The 18553-nt window shown below is 38.9% G+C and overlaps 1 protein-coding gene across 1 annotated transcript in view; it reads left to right on the top strand.

Moving 5' to 3' along the window:
* DNAH5 (dynein axonemal heavy chain 5) overlaps nucleotides 1–18553 on the top strand; it is a 252364-nt gene that overhangs the window by 115090 nt on the left and 118721 nt on the right. The window contains exons 39-44 of the mRNA XM_025388138.1: nucleotides 5086–5220; nucleotides 6051–6158; nucleotides 8915–9068; nucleotides 11730–11876; nucleotides 14587–14828; nucleotides 17595–17771. Coding sequence (XP_025243923.1) covers nucleotides 5086–5220; nucleotides 6051–6158; nucleotides 8915–9068; nucleotides 11730–11876; nucleotides 14587–14828; nucleotides 17595–17771 — 963 coding nt within the window. The remainder of the gene's footprint in view (nucleotides 1–5085; nucleotides 5221–6050; nucleotides 6159–8914; nucleotides 9069–11729; nucleotides 11877–14586; nucleotides 14829–17594; nucleotides 17772–18553) is intronic.

Genomic DNA, 18553 nt, shown 5'->3' with positions numbered 1-18553 from the left:
CTGATGCTCGAATGGGGACAATCTACTTCTGAGCTCACTCCGGGTGTTAGTGGAATTCTGTTGGTTGAGGGTGTAAGACTGAGGGCCTTGATTTCTTGCTGGCTGTTTTCTGGAGGCCACCTTTAGTTCCTACAGGCAGTGCATAGTTCCTTGCTATATGGGTTTCCCCAACATGACCACTTATTTTCTCAAAGTCAGCGAGGAAAGTGTTTTCAGCAAAACGAGTGCTACAGTCTAATGTGACCACATAATCACACACACATAATCATGTACAACCTGTTGTCTCTGCTGTATTCTATTAGTTAGAAGAAGCAAATCACAAGTCCTGCCTATTCTCAAGGTGATATCATGTAAGGATATGACCACAAGGAGGCGGGCATCATGCCACAATTTTTTAGTACATATCAGTGAAAATTACTAAAAATATATGCTAAATAATGACACAGTGCAGTAAACATAAGACTATAACATGAATAACACTTCCTAACATATATAACCTTTGTTCCATCTTATCACTTAGGCTTCTATTTCAAACTCTTTGAATCTTTAATACTTTTTATACCCATAGGTTCAACCTAATTACATTCCTACTCAAAAGTTCTTTTCCTGTGAGTGTTCAGACACACACAGATTCTTCTGGCTGTGGCCATTGAGCCTTTCTGGTTAGTCTGACCCTAACATTTTGTCTTCAACATTCTTGGTTTCTTCTGCTTATTGGAGCCCTTACTCACTCATTCTTATTGTATTAGTCTGTTCTCATGCTGCCAATAAAGACATACCTGAGACTGGGTAATTTATAAAGGAAAGAGGTTTAATTGAATCACACTTCAGTATGGCTGGGAAGGCCTCATGAAACTTACAATCATGGTGGAAGGGGAAGCAAACACATCCTCTTCACATGGTGGCAGGAAGGAGAAGTGCTGAGTGAAGAGGGGAAAAAGCCCCTTATAAAACCATCAGATCTCATGAGAACTCACTATAATGAGAGCAGCATGAGGGTAACTGCCCCCATGATTAAATCACCTTCCACTGAGATCCTCCAGTGACATGTGGGGATTATGGGAACTACAGTTCAGGATGAGATTTAGGTGGGAACACAGCTAAATCATATCATTCTGCCCCTGGCCCCTTCAAGATCTCATGTCCTTACAATTCACAATACAGTCATGCCCTTCCAACAGTCTCCAAAAGTCTTAACTCATTCTAGCATTAACTCAAAAGTCTAAGTCCAAAGTCTCATCTGAGACAAGGCAAGTCCCTTCTACCTATGCGCCTGTAAAATCAAAAGCAAGTTAGTTCATTCCTAGATACAATGGGGGTACAGGCATTTGGTAAAAAATACACCTGTTCCAAATGGGAGAAATTGGCCGAAACAAAGAGGCTACAGGCCCCAACGCAAGTCCAAAATCCAATAAGGCAGTAATTAAACCTTAAATTTCCAAAATGATCTGCTTTGACTCCATGTCTCACATCCAGGTCATACTGATGCAAGAGGTGGGCTCCTAAAGTCTTGGGCAGCTCCACCTCTGTGGCTTTGCAGGGTACAGCCCCGCTCCTGGCTGCTTTCATGGCCTGATATTGAGTGTCTGTGGCTTTTCTAGGTGTACAGTACAAGCTGTCAGTAGAGCTACCATTCTGGCATCTGGAGGATGGTGGCCGCTTTCTCACAGCTCCACTAGGCAGTGTCCCAGTAGGGACTCTGTGTGGGGGCTCCAATCCCATGTTTCCCTTCTGCACTGCTCTAGCAGAGGTTCTCAATGAGGGCTCCACCCCTGCAGGAAACTTCTGCCTGGACACCTTGGTGTTTCCATACATCCTCTGAAATCTAGGTGGAGGTTCCCAAACCTCAATTTTTGTCTTCTGCACAGCTGCAGGCCCAGCACCAAATGGAAGCTGCCAAAGCTTGGGGCTTGCACCCTCTCAAGCAATGGCCTAAGCTGTATGCCGGCTTCTTTTAGCCTCAGCTGGAGTGGCTGGGATGCAGTGCACCAAGTCCCATGCCTACACACTGCAGGGGGACCCTGGACCTGGCCCAGGAAACCATTTTTCCTCCTAGACCTCGGGGCCTGTGATGGGAAGGCACTGCCATGAAAGTCTCTAACATGCTCTGGAGACATTTTCTCTATTGTCTTGGTGATTAACATTCAAATCCTCATTACTTATGCAAATTTATGCAGCTGGCTTAATTTCTCCTCCAGAAAATGGGGTTTTCTTTTCCATTGCATCATCAGGCACAAATTTTCAAAACTTATGCTCTGCTTCCTCTTGAAAGCTTTACCATTTAGAAATTTCTTCCACCAGATACCCTAAATCATTTCTCTCAAGTTCAAAGTTTCACAGATCTCTGGGGCAGGGGCAAAATGCTGCCAGTCTCTTTGTATAGTAACAGTGACCTTTACTCCTGTTCCCAACAGGTTCCCCATCTTTATCTGAGACCACCTCAGCCGGAAATCATTGTCCATATAACTCTCAGTGTTTTGCTCAAAGCCGTTCAACAAGTCTTTAGGAAGTTGAAAACATTTTCGTATCTTCTTGTCTTCTGAGCCTTCCAAGTCTCTAGGAAGTTCCAAACTTTCCTACATTTTACTGTCTTCTTCTGAGCTATCCAAACTGTTCCAACCTCTGCCTGTTACCCAGTTCCAAAGTCACTTCCACATTTTCAGGTATCTTGATAGTAGTGCCGCACTCTATGTGGCACCAATTTACTAGTCTGTTCTCCTGTTGCTAATAAAGACATACCTGAGACTGGGTAGTTTATAAAGGAAAGAGGTTTAATTGAATCACACTTCAGCATGGCTGGGAAGGCCTCAGGAAGCTTACAATTATGGCAGAAGGGGAAGCAAACATGTTCTTCTTCATGTGACATCAGGAAGAAGTACTGAGCAAAGAGGGGGAAAAGCCCCTTATAAAACCACCAGATCTTGTGAGAACTCACTTACTATTATGAGAACAGCATGATTCAATTATCTCCACCTGGTCCCTCCCATGACACATGGGGATTATGGGGACTACAATTCCAGATGAGACTTGGGTGGGGACACAGTCAAACCATATCACTTATCTTTCAAATAAATATTTTTTCCATGCTGTTTCTTGAATGGAAAAAATTTCCCACATCACTGGCTCCTGCTCTTTTCTTCAGTACCACTTCACTACTTCCCTCACTCCTACCACCTATGTTCACAAGGTCGTTGTGAAATGTAATAAATCAATGTGTGCAAAATAGCTGGACCCATACTGATTTCTTGGTGAACATTCCGTGACTTTCCCTTCATGCCCACAGATTTAACTGAGTCCAACTCTGATAGGAAGTTTCTCATGATTAATTTTACTCACCAACACTTTTAAGTCATTGTAACTTTTATACAATTTTATTCACATTTCTATTTTATTATCTTTATTAGAATTTAAATTCCCTGAAGGTGGGAACTCAATTTGAATATTTTTATGTGCTCCATCTTCCAAATGACTAGTATTAAGTGAGGCATACTGCTCCCAATTACCTCAGCAGATAACCGTAGTTTTTTCCTATACACCTTTTTTATTGTGGTAAAAGCATACAAAATTAAATTTATTATCTTAACCATTTTAAGTGTACAGTTCAATAGTGTTAAGTATATTCACAATGTTGTGAAATAGATCTCTGTAAATTTTTCATCTTGAAAAACTGAAACTCTGTGCCCACTAAACAACAACTTCTCTTTTTCTTCTCCCTTAGCCCCTGGTAACCATCATTCTACTTTCTGTTTCTATGAATTTGACTATTGCCAATAGTTCATATAAATGAAATCATATAATATTTGATTTCTTGTGACTGGCATATTTTACTTGGCATAATGTCTTCAAGGTTCATTCATGTTTTAACATGTGACAGGATGTCCTTTTTATGGCTAAATAATATTCTGTTACATGCATATACCACATTTTGTTTATCCATTAATCTGTCAATGGACATTTGGGTTGCTTCCACCTCTTGGCTATCATGAATGGTGCTGCTATGAACATGGATATGCTGATATCTCTTTGAGACCATGCTTTTATTTATTTATTTATTTATTTATTTATTTATTTATTTATGAGACAGAGTCTTGCTCTGTTGCCCAGGCTGGAGTGCAGGTGCAATCTCGGCTCACTGCAACCTCTACTTCCTGGGTTTAAGTGATTCTCATGCCTCAGCCTCCTGAGTAGCTGGGATCACAGATGCACACCACCACGCTTTGTTAATTTTTGTAATTTTTTGGTAGAGATGGGGTTTCATCATCTTGGCCAGGCTGGTCTCAAACTCCTGGCCTTAAGTGATCTGCTCCACTTGGTCTCCCAAAATGCTGGGATTATGGGTGTGAGCCACTGTGCCTCTGGCCCATTCTTTCAATTCTTTTGGCTATATACCCAGAATTGGGAGTGTTGGATCATATCATTCTGTTTTTAATTTTTTGAGGAACCACCTTACTGTTTTCCACAATGATTGGATAATTAAATTTTGATTATTCACTTTATATATGGAAATTTGACATAATTGAGTTTTTATAAATATATAGTAAGGGAATGACAAAGCTGGGAGCTTGACTTTCTAATTTGTCCTTATCCTTCCTCCTCCAGGTAATCCTGAAGGGCAGCTGCTTTTTTTCTCCCCGATTCTCCTGTGTTCTTACTTACCACGAAAAAGACACATATATCTCTATGTATATGACAGTCATGAGTGCAGTCCCAGTTTAATTCTGGTTCTGAATTTTAACTTTAGAGAGATGAGCAAATTTCCTTATGTATGATTGATTAAGAATAAACCCAAAGGGATGTCTGTACTCCAAGAAGAAATTTATTCCTTTTTCCCTGTCAAGCTATAGCAGCTAGTTCTGATCTAAGGGCTTAAGCTAATGATGGCACATGGGAGGACTCTTTGGGATATTCCCTATTTGCTCAAAAAGTACATCTATATAGACATGTTTTACCCCATTGTGTGTATGCATTTTCTAAAGGGAAACCAGCCTTAATTCATTATTGTGAATATAATTTCTGTCAGATTCACGTGGCTTCTGCAAGTACTTTAATGTTGAAAATAAGCCCAATGTATCTCACATTCTCTAGGTTCATTATGACTTTGGCCTGCGTAACATTCTGTCGGTTCTTCGGACTTTGGGAGCAGCAAAAAGAGCCAATCCTATGGATACGGAGTCCACGATTGTCATGCGTGTACTGCGGGACATGAATCTTTCTAAACTGGTAACACTCACAGATGGAAATGTTCCACCTACTTGAATATCAGTTCAACTAACTGCCCATATATGAGACTCCAAAATATTTATTTAAAAAGCTCATTTAAGATGCCTAATTGTCAGATAAAGTGCTGGAGAGCATCACTTTAAATTATACTTTTTCAGACATTTTTTTGGGTAATGACTCCTATCCACTCTAAAATGTGCCTATTCCAGTAGAATTGAAATGGATTAAAAAAAATACACATGTTAAGATGCCAAATACCTTGAATCATTTTTGTGTTTTAGAACTCAAATCTCACCTTTGGAGTCTGGTAGAGCCTGGTAGAAAATGATGTGTAAATTCTACAAGTGTGTGATAGTTTCACACTATTATTTCACAATGGAGACTGATAATCAATGCCCACTATCCGTGGATCTATGTAAAGGTTGACAAAATGATAGGTTTTTATTTTAAATTAAAAGTATACACCAAATTCCAGTTCACAAACCTGCTATTAATTTCCAATTTGAAAATTCTTTTAAGTTTAAATTAGAAATTGTAGACTGTATGGTATTCCCCAAAACTGACTATTTTATGGAAAGATTGTCACATAGACAGTATTGTCTTTCCTTCCATTTCTTTCCTTTCTCCCTGTTCTCTTCCTCTTTATTATTTTTTTTTAATTTATGGGAAAGATGAGGAAAATGTTACTTAACTTCAATAAAGGTGAAACATTATTTGTTAGTGGCTACATTGCAATAACCCGGACCGTGTTGGGCATTTCCAGTTTATCTGCATGTTCCTATGTTTGTGCCAGAATAATTGGTCTGATTTCCCATTATTTTCTTTTTTAGATTGATGAGGATGAGCCCTTATTTTTGAGTTTGATTGAAGATCTCTTTCCAAATATTCTTCTGGACAAGGCAGATTACCCTGAACTAGAAGCAGCAATCAGTAGACAGGTAATATGCTTCACAGGGCATCGAGGGCTGGTGTCTGTTTCATCTGAATTTAATGGGAATAAAGTGGGGCTGCTGTGGCTCCAACCTGTGCACTCTGAGCAGCAGAAATAACAACAGTGAGGCTAACACTGCTGTTTTAAGGGAGGCCAATGCACACCATGGGTCAAACTCCCCCTGCCCTGGGTCTCCTACCATTGCACAGCCATGTGTCAGCTAGTCATGTGCGAGTAGCCCTGTTATTGGTGGAAACCATTCCACACCAGATTCAGAAATGAAATGTGATTGGTCAGCAGGGTGTGGATGGGGCTCATCTGGCTGCCTCTCTGGAGCTTGGCTTAGCTTGGCTCTGCCCTGGTGTTTGCTGTGTTGCCTGATTGTTGGATTCCTGCCTCTGCATGTTATTTGCAGTGATCTCATGTGGCTTCTCTTTCCTCAGTACTTGTGGCTTCTTGCTCAGACTCTGGCGGTGGGATACGGTGGGTAGGGTGGGGGAACCCACCACACTATGTATATCAGGTTGTGTCTGGACTTCCCATGGTACTTGGTGCAGCTTCAACTTTTTATAGTCTTCCTAGGAATGGAAATTAATTATGTAAACCTTATGCCTCAATTTCTTTTTCTATGAAGAAGAGTTTGGAAAAAAATGTTTTATGGAAGTGGCAATTAGTTCATATTTATAAATTGCACTTCAATTCCCTGAAAATATTTGTAATAAAAATCAAATGTGACCAGGTCTGGTGGCTCATGCCTGTAATCCCTGCATGCTGTGAGGCCAAGGTGGATGGATCACTTGAGCCCAGGAGTTTGAGTCCGGGCAACATGGTGAAACCCTGTCTCTACCAAAAATCCAAAAAATTAGTCGGGCATGGTGGCATGTGCCTATAGTCCCATCTACTCTGGATGCTGAGGTGGGAGGATCACTTGAGCCTGGGAGGCCAAGCTGCAGTGGGCAGTGATGGCACCACTGCACTCCAGCCTGAGTGACAGAGGGAGACTCTGTCTCAAAAACAAACAAAACAAAACAAGGAAATCAAATGTGACAGTACTTAGTGTATATTTTGCTTTGAAAATGTGGTACATAAATGTCTAAATTTCCTGAGCAGGCAAGAGTGATAATTTGTCTGCAAGTGGTTTCTTCATTTTTTGGCTAAACTAATTTTAACACTACCTAAAAGCTAAGTATTGGGCCGGATGTGGTGGCTTATGCCAATAGTCCCAGTGCTTTGATAGGCCAATGTTGGGGGATTACTTGAAGCCAGCCTGAACAACATAGTGAGACCTCGTCTCTACAAATAAATTAAAAAATTAGTCTGGTGCAGTGGTACATGCCTATAGTCCCAACTACTCACACAATTGAGGCAGGAGGATCACCTGAGCCTGGGACTTTGAGGCTGCAGTGAGCTGTGATCGCGCCACTGCACTCCAACATGGGGTGACAGAATGAGACTCTATCTCTAAAAAAAATCTAAAAATATAAAAAAAGCTAAGCATTAAGTAATTAATATGATGACTTATGTTAGTAATTTGCTGCATATAAAAATTTGAAGAGCAAATCATAGCATAAAGTGATACATTATTATAAACAAGTATTTAAGTAAAATTGAAATCATTGTGTACTGTGAGTTCAAGCATAGCATGATGGTTAAGTGCATGGACTGTGGATTTGAACTTCTTGGGCTTAAACACACATTCCATAGTTTCACAAGCTTAATCATCTTGGGCAAATTGCTTAGTCACTCTGCTTCAATTTCCTTATCTGTAAAATGAAGATGTTAATAGTATCCCTTCCATCATGTTATTATAAAGATTTCCATCATGTTATTATAAAGATTGATCTTAGAATAATATTTGGCACAGAGTAACTTCCATACATGCATTGATAGATAGAAACTCTGCAGTGGACATATAAAGACAGCTTGAAATTTATATGGAATTTTAATCAACATAGTATGCGATCCATTTTTCTAGTTAGAAGTATCACCTTTTAAATTAAACATTTAAAATGCATTTTGCCATTTGAGTCTTCAAGTTGCTCCTCAGATGTTCATTCAATAGAATATTTATATAAATGTTTTCAATTCCCAAAGATAAATGCGGCTATTTCTTATTAGTTTGGGATGACATCTTCACTACATTCAGCCAGATATTTGTCTATGTAAATATGTATTTTTCATGCAATGTATTTTTTATGGTAAAAATACAACATAAAATTTACATTTTATTCCTTTTTAAGAAGAATTAACATTGTTGAGCAAGTATTATCACCACCATCCCATCTTCAGAACCTTTTTTATCATCCCAAACTGAAACTGTGTACTCATTAAAAAGTAAATCCTCCTCCTTCCTCCCCATGTCTGTGTGTGTGTTTTTTATTTTGGTAGCACAATGGTACATTGAGATTGTCATTGATGTGTTTCTTTTTTTTTTTTTTTGAGAGGGAGTCTTGCTCTGTTGCCCAGGCTGGAGTGCAGTGGTGTGATCTTGGCTCACTGCAACCTCCGCCTCCTGGGTTCAAGCAATTCTTCTGCCTCAGCCTCCTGAGTAGCTGGGATTACAGGCTCACGCCACTATGCCAGGCTAATTTTTGTATTTTTTAGTCGAGATGGGGTTTCACCATGTTGGCCTGGCTGGTCTTGAACTCCTGACCTTGTGATCCGCCCCCCTCAGCCTCCCAAAGTGCTGGGATTACAGCCGTGAGCCACCGTGCCTGGCTGTCATTGTTGTGTTTCAATGTAGGGATTCTCTTATGTTTTCAGGTTGAAGAAGCTGGTTTAATCAACCATCCTCCTTGGAAACTGAAGGTCATCCAGCTATTTGAAACACAGAGGGTGCGGCATGGGATGATGACCCTGGGGCCCAGTGGGGCTGGGAAGACCACCTGCATCCACACGTTGATGAGAGCCATGACAGGTACGGGGCAGCCAAGGTCAGTGCCTGGAGTGGCCCATTTAAATAGTGGTGACACATTTGAATGCCCATGAGGTATGCAAAGGCAGATACAATAATATATTTTTATAGGAGGAAATACTGCTTTATTAATTATTGGGAACATTTTAGAGATAACATATTACATTAATGGACCAGAGAGGAAAAAAAAAACATTTTTAGGTGACGTTATGCACTGCACTGTATGTTTTACATATGTTATGTAATTTGACTTTCACAATGATCTTGAGAGGTGGTTATTATTATCCGTATTTTGTATGAAAATCAGGGCTCAAATTCAAAAACATCCAAGGTCATGAAGATGGCAAGTGATGGGACTCAGAGTTAAGGTCAGGGCGTGCTTTTAAAAAGCCCAATTTTCCCAACATACCATGCCATTTCCCAGTAAATACAAAATACAATACACTGTCTCCCAATAAATAGAAAATAATTCCAAACCCAACTCTTATGTTCTTATATTCTATGTGCCGAAGTCATCCCAATTCCAATCATAAATTACCTTCCCATTTGGAATCAGATTTGTTTTAGTGAAGTTAAATAAATGCATTTCATTTCCAGATGTCCCTAAGCCTTACATCTAAAGTCATCTAAGGATAATGGACATTACCATGTTCATGATTATTCTTGTCTTCTCTAGTTCCGATCAGACATTGATGACTCTCTTTCTAAAAACATTGGCATCCCGTAGACATCCCAAAATGTCACAGAGCCTTGGCTGTTGGAATGCAAAATACATAGCAGTGCATTGAGATTCCAGGAGCCTCCTGAAAGCCCACCCAGCAAAGAGGTACCTGGGTGGGCTTTCAGGCAGTTCCTGGAACCTCAGTGCACTGCTACTGATGCAACACTGGTACATTGTTGGTGGTTGCTGAGGATTGCCAGTATTTACTGTGGGCCCCTGTACGTGTTGGATTTGGTCTTTGTTTCCTCAGTTATTGAAGGAAGTGAATTCTGTCTCTCAGGACTCTCTACCAGGCAGTCCTCAGACTGAGATACAGTGTGTTCTCAGCTAACACCTACCTCTACCAAAACTGACCACTCCAACCTGCAGGACTTACCACGTGGTCTTTTGTGTATGCTATTAAGATTCTGTTTTGGGATTTTTATGTTTTTAAATGATTGTGTTCTTTCTCTCAAATTTTTCTCAGTAATATTTTTGTTGCAGTTACGAAGCTGCCTTTTGTTAACAATAAACTATAAATGCACATGATACAATGACTTGAACAAAAGGAGCACTAAATATTAAACAATATAGATACATTATGTATGGTATGTCTAAATTATGTAATCTGTATGGCATCACTGATTCTGGAGAAGTTCCTTGCAAAGATGAATTAATCATTGGACTATTTGCTGTTTAACTTGGTTTCGGTTTTAGTAGTAGAGGAGACATTCATCTTACTTAAGGAACACATTGTTTCTAACTGAAAACGTTAATACTCCAAAAGAGTGAGAAGATAATTGAACTTCTGCTGAAGAAGTGCAAGGCTGATGCTTATTATTTGTTCCTTGATTTAGCATATATCTCATCATGTGTCTTTAACATTCCATAATTTGAAGATCTGTCGGGTTCTGTATTAGAAGCAGGGCATAAACATAGAGATAATTATAACTCAATGGGGAATTGCTATAAGGAAGATTTGGACAAGTATCCTGTGAGTAGAGGCCAAGGAGATCAGAAAATCCTCTAATGAATTATAGAAAGGCACACAGACCAGGTGCTACTTCATCCGAGGCTTGAGGGTTGAGTACCAGATTGATAAAAAAATGTTTCCAGCAGAAAAAAGAGCCTGTGCCAGTAGGAGGGATTGGAGAGAAAATGATATACCCAAGGAAGTGCTTTGGCACTTCCACCACGCCCGGCTAATTTTTGTATTTTTAGTAGAGATGGGGTTTCACCATGTTGGCTAGGCTAGTCTCGAACTCCCAACCTTGTGATCTGCCTGCCTCGGTCCCCCAAAGTGCTGGGATTACAGGCGTGAGCCACCGCACCCAGCCCATTTTTATAATTTTGTACTTTAAACCTTATTATTCACTCTTCTTCTCATTAACCACAGTCCCTTATGCACAGAATGCCAGCCCATTGAAGAGTAGTCGGCTTAGGGTTTGAAAGATTTGGATATATTTCTTCTTGAAAACATTTCCTGGCCACAAAAGAAAGTCCTTGATTCATGCAAATTTCATTTAACTTATCGTTTTCAAGGTGAGCAAGAAAACATATCACAAATCAAAGCTGATCATGGACAGAATGAGGCATCTTCTAGGTGGTATTTCAGGCACAAGATTTAATCTAGTGTAGCTTAAACCAAGGATTTTTTTTGAGCCGTGAAATTTAGAGAGCTTCCAGATTATATTAGTACCTTCATAAATTCCAGCGTGGTATCCTTTTTCGCCCCAAACAATATGCAATTTTCTCTAAAGAAGATAAAAAAGTGCTTTAGTCAATATGATATAATGAAGCTAATTATGGTAACTTAGAATGCAGTAAGACATATTTTCAATGTAGCTCTGCAGTTTTCATATTTTGAGCACCTGCTGACAGTACACCACAAATTAGTGCAATGTTGCTTAATGATGGTTCACTTCCCATCTGAGATGTCTAAAATTTGGATTTACTTGGTATAGATTGTGGAAAACCACACCGGGAAATGAGGATGAATCCCAAAGCGATTACTGCCCCACAGATGTTTGGTCGGCTGGACGTTGCCACAAATGACTGGACTGATGGGATATTTTCTACGCTTTGGAGGAAAACATTAAGAGCAAAGAAAGGTAGAAGATAAATTACAAGGATTATTTTAGAGATACACTTCTAGATAAAATCCTTGGAGGCTATACAGAATTAGTAGAACAACTGTATTCACCGTATAATATCTTAGCCAAGATTAAGAAGTCATAAATCAGTATGATATTTGTGAATGTTGAAATAATGAAATTATTGATTACAGTATTTAAAATGCTCCCTTTTTTGAAATAATATTTTCTAAAAAAAAGTCCATATCCCTGTGATGTCTTAGAATAAAATAGATGGAAAAAGCTGTTAAGGAAAATTGATAGTATTGAATAAAGTGATTTTACCATAACTATTTTCACTGAATATTTTACCAGTGTTACTCTCATTTAAGTACAACCTATTTTTAAAGAATTGATTTCTCTATAAAATCACAGGGAAAATGGGTTATTTGGGAGAGAAAATTGTGTATAGCAAAAATGAAGTCTCCATTGAACTAATAAATTATTCGGTGTAGATGGACATTGGTGTTCAGTTGTTTAAACAAACTCATTAAGGGCTGGCGGTTCAGTCTGAATAGTCCTTCACTTATGGACTTTGTAAATTGAACCCAATGTTCTCAGAATATAAACTAGGAGGGAAGAGGTGATATCAGATGTCTTCTCATTTGATTTCCTCACTCCTGAGTGAGTAGGCAAAAGGCACAGTGAATACAACTGCAGAGAGAAAGAAGCAGGGGAAGGAGGAGATATTTGGGCTTCCTGGGTTTACCCTTTGGGCCACAGTGTCCTTCTGAAAAATGTTTAAAGTAGTACCATTGAAGTTCTCATTTAAGGAATGTAGCTGATAATGCTAATATTAATTGTCCAAAGATCAATGAAAATGCTTCATTTAAAAAATGTGCTCATATTAGAAATTGTTTTTCTTCTACTGGAAATAAATCAAATTTTATTTCTGATTTGTTCCAGTAATCCATTGTAAACACAGACCCAGAGACCAAATGTGACTTAAAAGAACAAGAGCTCAGAGGAGTTTTTTCCCCCTTCTTTCCACATTAAAAAAAGGCAACATATGCTTTTTCTTTCAAAGTGACTCTGGTGATTAGATCACCATTTTATTTTACTTGAATTGCTAGTTGAATAAACTTGATTAGGATTTTCAAAGCATTTTATTTGAAATAGACAATTCCACAGTTGTTGCATAACAAAGAAAATGTAGAAACACAAGACAGGTCGTGGTGTTGGTGAGTAAGAGAAGGTAGTAGTTGAGAAAGTAAGAGGAATGCTACTGTTAAATCAAAACCCTAAATTTACAATGACATTCTTGCCGAGCATTCTGCCGATGTTTGTCATTTTCTCTACCTCCAAGTATCTCCTTGTGTGACTGCTGTCAGGTTTTGTACCCAGCGCTCCTCTGAAATTGCAATATCAAAGACACCCCTGACCTCCAGGTTGTCAAATACAAATTGCCAGTTCTCAGTCTGGTGCTGCCCTCAGTAGCATTTGGCACCGTTGATCGCTTGCTTTCTTGAAACCCTTCCTTCCCTGGGCTGCAGGGATCCTGCTAGCTCTTTTTCCACTTCTGCTTCCTTGAGAAGTCTGGAAGAAAGGGGAACAAACACAGGAGACCGTGCCAGAAGCCTAAGGGTTACAGAGCCTCTGTCTTCAGCCCTCTTCTCTCTCCACACTTATCAAGAAGAAACTTACCCAGGCCCATAGCTTTAAATCCCATCTCTAAACTGGTGGCGCTCACATTTTAATCTCCAGCCCTGACCTCTCTCCTGAATTCCCAACTGAAAAACTCTATGAGGATCTCTACTGGACGCCTTAGACTTAGGTGCAAACCAGAATGGGTTCCATAGCTCCGTCTTTCCCACTGCCCTCACGTACCTCTCCCCCTCCTCCTCTTTTTGCCATTCAGGTTCTACTTCTTATTGTTCCTAGAACGTGATCACCTTAGTTTGGGATGCTAGAGACTGGGTGGCTTATGAATAATAGACATTCACTTCTCATAGTTCCAGAGGCTGGAAGTCTGAGATCAGAGAGCCAGCATGGTCGGGTTCTGGCGAGGGCTTTCTTCATGGTTGCAGTCTGCCGATTTCTTGCTGTACCCCATGTTGCAGAAGGGAAAGGGGGTTCTCTGATGTCTCTTTATAAGGACACTAATCTCGTTCATGAGGATATTTTGGGGGAACACAAACATTCAGTCCATTGTATTACACTAAGCCTGTACCTGCTTCAGGGGCTTAGCACTTTCTGTTCTTGCTGTCTGGAATATTCTACCTCTAGATCTTTACATCACTTCATTCTCTTCCTGGAATATCTTATTGACCACCTTATCTAAAACATGCCCCATGCCCTCATTCTACTTAATTTTTCGTATGTTAAACTTTTCTTTATTTGTTTGCTTGTCATCTCTACTCTTTAGAATGTAAGCTCTGCAAAAGCAGAATATTGTCTCACTTACCACAATATCCCCAGCCCCTAGAACAGTGACATGTGCAAGGTGCTCAATGAATATTTGTCCAATAAACAAATGACTTTTTGATTTAATTATGGGCCTTGACTGCGATATAAAGATCTTTGAAGATCCTTTGTGATAAAACAAGGTACTCATTTAGAGCAAAACTGTATTTAAAAATTAATGAAAATTACATCGAATATAGTACTTCTTCAAACTCTTTTAAACTTATGTGTACATGCGCTACATATGTGTATGTATTTTTTTTCTCCCTTTGGTGGGGTATACTAGGGGAACATATCTGGATAATTCTTGATGGTCCAGTAGATGCCATCTGGATTGAAAATCTGAATTCTGTTTTGGATGATAACAAAACTCTAACCCTTGCCAATGGTGATCGGATTCCCATGGCTCCAAACTGCAAGATTGTTTTCGAGCCTCATAACATTGACAATGCTTCTCCTGCCACCGTCTCAAGAAATGGAATGGTTTTCATGAGCTCTTCTATCCTTGATTGGAGTCCTATTCTTGAGGTATAATTGAATCCTTCTTTTGTATAATTAAAAAGGAAAACAGACCCTTTAGCATTCTTTTAGTGTGTGTGCCAATTTTTCTGCAGATGGCAGTGTAATTGCATTTTTATGCTAATGTTTATGGAAGATACCTTGAATGCACTGGGACATTCAAACACTGATTGCTCCTAACATGTTTCTTCATTACTCTTCTAATCACTTTTGAACTGGGATTTCCAGCCTCTGGGTTGTAGAGTAATTGCCAGGCCTGTATGAACCAACGGTCTTGCCAAACTGTGTCTGAGGATGGAATAAGTAAAATTTAATTTGATCACTTTGGGGATTCATGATATTTTTGAAAGGTACACACTCACATAAAGTTTAGGAGGACCATCTTAGAACATTAACTTGAAGTCAGTTTATTAAAATTGCATAAAAGGAATTTTTATGAGATTCATTAGTTATAACATTAGTTCTAAATTTGAACTTGGTAATAATATTTCAGATTACATCTCATCAATTCATAATCAGGTGTATTATTTTATTACCAGCAATGTGCCCTAGAATATACTGATCAGAATTATAAATAAATGCTTTGTAAACTTAGATATTTTGCTATATAAATATTATAATGTAAAGCAGAATGTTTATTAGATAAGCCACATGAAAAATCTTGTTTTATATAGTTGGTTGTATTATTTTCATCACTTAAGTTTTTTGAAGATGATTTTGATCGAAAACATTTGAATTCCTAATTTAGATAAAGTAGATGTTTATTTTACATTATATCATTACATCTTAAAACTTTTATTTCTATATGGTTATATCCTAACTTTTTACTAGTCTTTCCATAATTTACTCAACTCTGTTGCAAAAGGCTTTAGATTTGGTATGAAGCTGTGAAGAAGAAGGGAATCATACAGCAAAATGATGTTGACATATATTTTGAATGTGTCACTAAAAATAGTTGTAAAGGTTTCAGATTTCACAATTAACTTATCCATCCATTAAGGAGAAGAAAAGCAGAGGGTTGCAGCCCTGTCTTTGCAAAAGTAATCACTAATGACAATTCTTTAAAATATAGATGATTGGGTTACACTTCAGTCTTACCAAATTAGAATCTCTGGGAGGCAACTCAGGATTGTTCTCTTTTTTTTTTCTTTTAAGTGCCACAACATTTTTTTTCCCACCTAGCCAGGCTTGGAAACCACAGGTACAGCAAAGTACAAGTGAAAATGTAGATATGTGATTTTTCCGAAATACTTCAATTTCGAAAAGATTTTTGAAAAATACTTTTATGCAACTAGCTAAGGAATACTAGCTAATGCATGAGTTTGATATTTATAAAATAAGCTTTTGCTATAGTCTGTCCATACTGAGACTGAATAAGACCTTTACGTTAATGCTACACCCACCTCATAATATCCTATATGTTTTAAATAATGCATTTTCTTTTTTGGGAATTGTTAGGAAGAGCAAGACTCATGAAGAATCAGATTGGAAATGTTTAGAACAGGAAAGCCAGCTCTGAGAGTTATTAGAGGGCAGAGCAATTGAAAAGTTGTGTTGCTGGCAGTCTGTCAGCTTCAGGGAGCTAAGCTGGTTACCTGGCCTGGTGAATGTCGTCTTTCGGTTCCATCAACTCAAAAGTGCTGTGTTGTGTTTTTGTGGAGGTAGAATCATGGTAAATTCATGAACTAATGAATAATTCAGAATCAACATTTTATTGCTTCTGTTCAGAGTCTCTAATTGTTTCTTGAAATATTGAGGTGAAGAATGAGCTGATCTCTTGACCTTAAGAGAACTTGCCTCATCTTAAGGAAATTGTGTGTGTTAAGTAGTATGTTGTTCTGAATGAGGTGCAGATTCTTAATACTAGGTTTCCCAAATGACTAAATTCTCCATTTTCATGAATATCCTTGATATTTTTCTACATAGTTTATTAATTAAATTAGAAGAAATAAAAAGAAACAACTAATTGTAGTACATCTTTGTTTTCTATTAAAAAAATCTGGGGGCCAGGCACAGTGGCTCATGCCTGTCATCCCAGCACTTTGGGAGGCCAACGCAGGCAGATTGCTTGAGGCAAGGAGTTTGAGACTAGCCTGGGCAATATGGCAAAACCCTATCTTGACAAAAATTACAAAAATTAGCTGGGTGTAGTGGCATGCACCTGTGGTCCCAGTTACTTGGGGGGCTGAGGCTAGAGGATCACCTGAGCCTGGAGGCAGAGGTTGTAGTGAACAGAGATCATGCCACTGTACTCCCGCCTGAGTGATATCCTGTCTCAAAAAAAGAAAAAAAATCTGGGTATGGATTTCCTTTGTTCATCTTTTATTCTTTACTTTCCCTGCTGAGTTATTTCCGTAGATGTGTCTTCTCATTTTCTCCCAGCATATTTTAATCAAGAATTGAAGACTATTTCTCCATCTATGAGCATATGAATAGTGTAGTAGCTGAACATGTGGGCCCAGGCTTTCTGGGTCTGAATTCTGCACTTGCCACCTGCTTGCAGTGGGCTCCTGAGCAGGCTACCTACACTTCCTGGGCCTCTGGTTCCTCATGTGTAAAAGGAGGATAATAACAGTTCTTACCTTGTAGGGTTGTTTTGAAGATTAAATGAATTAATACGCGGAGGAGTTTGTAACAAAGCCTGGAACATCATGTGTGGTATAATCATTAAATATTATCATTACTAACAGATACTTTTAAAATTTTTGTTCCCAAACGACCATTTTCCTAGTGTGCTAGTAAGTTTCATGAATACACTTATCTGTGAACTGACAGGGTTTTCTTAAGAAACGCTCGCCTCAAGAAGCAGAAATTCTTCGTCAGCTGTACACCGAGTCTTTCCCGGACTTGTATCGCTTCTGTGTCCAGAACTTAGAATACAAGATGGAGGTGCTGGAGGCCTTTGTCATCACGCAGAGCATTAACATGCTCCAAGGCCTGATTCCTCTCAAGGTAAACTGCTCAACTTTCTAGAGAAAGTCTCTCTTATCAACTTAGCCATGCTGCGCAGAGAGTACTGTATTTTCTTTTTTATTGATGTAGCCATGCTGCGCAGGGAGTACTGTATTTTCTTTTTTATTGATGTAGCCATGCTGTGCAGAGTACTATGTTTGAAACTAGATTTGGTTAGACCTCTTGGGGAGGGGGAATATTTCAAACATGGATCCCACATATTTTGGTATTTTTTCATATCCCTTTAACAAAATTAAAGCTAACCATAGATTTGGAATTTAGTTGCAGGTTAACAAAGTCATGCAACAGGTATCCCAAAATTATTATTGTGTGTGTTGTAATTTTTGATTTTTGTGGGTGCATAGTAGGTATGTATATTTATGGGTTGCATGAGATGTTTTGCTACCAGTATGCAATGTGTAATAACCACATCAAGGTGAATGAGGTATCTGTCACCTCATTCTTCATTTTCTTTGTGTTATGAACATTACAATTGTACTCCCTCAGTTACTCTAAAGTGCACAACGAATTATTGCTGACTGCAGTCAAGTCACTCTGTATTTTTGTACCCATTAATCATCCCCACTTCCTCCCCACTCCCTACTCCCCTTCCTAGCCTCTGGTAACCATCCTTCTACTCCATCTCCATGACTTCAATTGTTTTAATTTTTAGCTCCCACAAATGCTTGAGAATATACCAAGTTCGTCTTTCTGTGCCTGGCTTATTTCACTTAACATGATAACCTCCAGTTCCATTCATGTTGTTCAAATGACAGGCTCTC

This window comes from Theropithecus gelada, chromosome 6 (genome assembly GCF_003255815.1).
Source record: "Theropithecus gelada isolate Dixy chromosome 6, Tgel_1.0, whole genome shotgun sequence".
NCBI lineage: Eukaryota > Metazoa > Chordata > Mammalia > Primates > Cercopithecidae > Theropithecus > Theropithecus gelada.
Note: the sequence above shows the minus strand (reverse complement) of the source record. Positions and strands in the feature narration are given on the sequence as shown.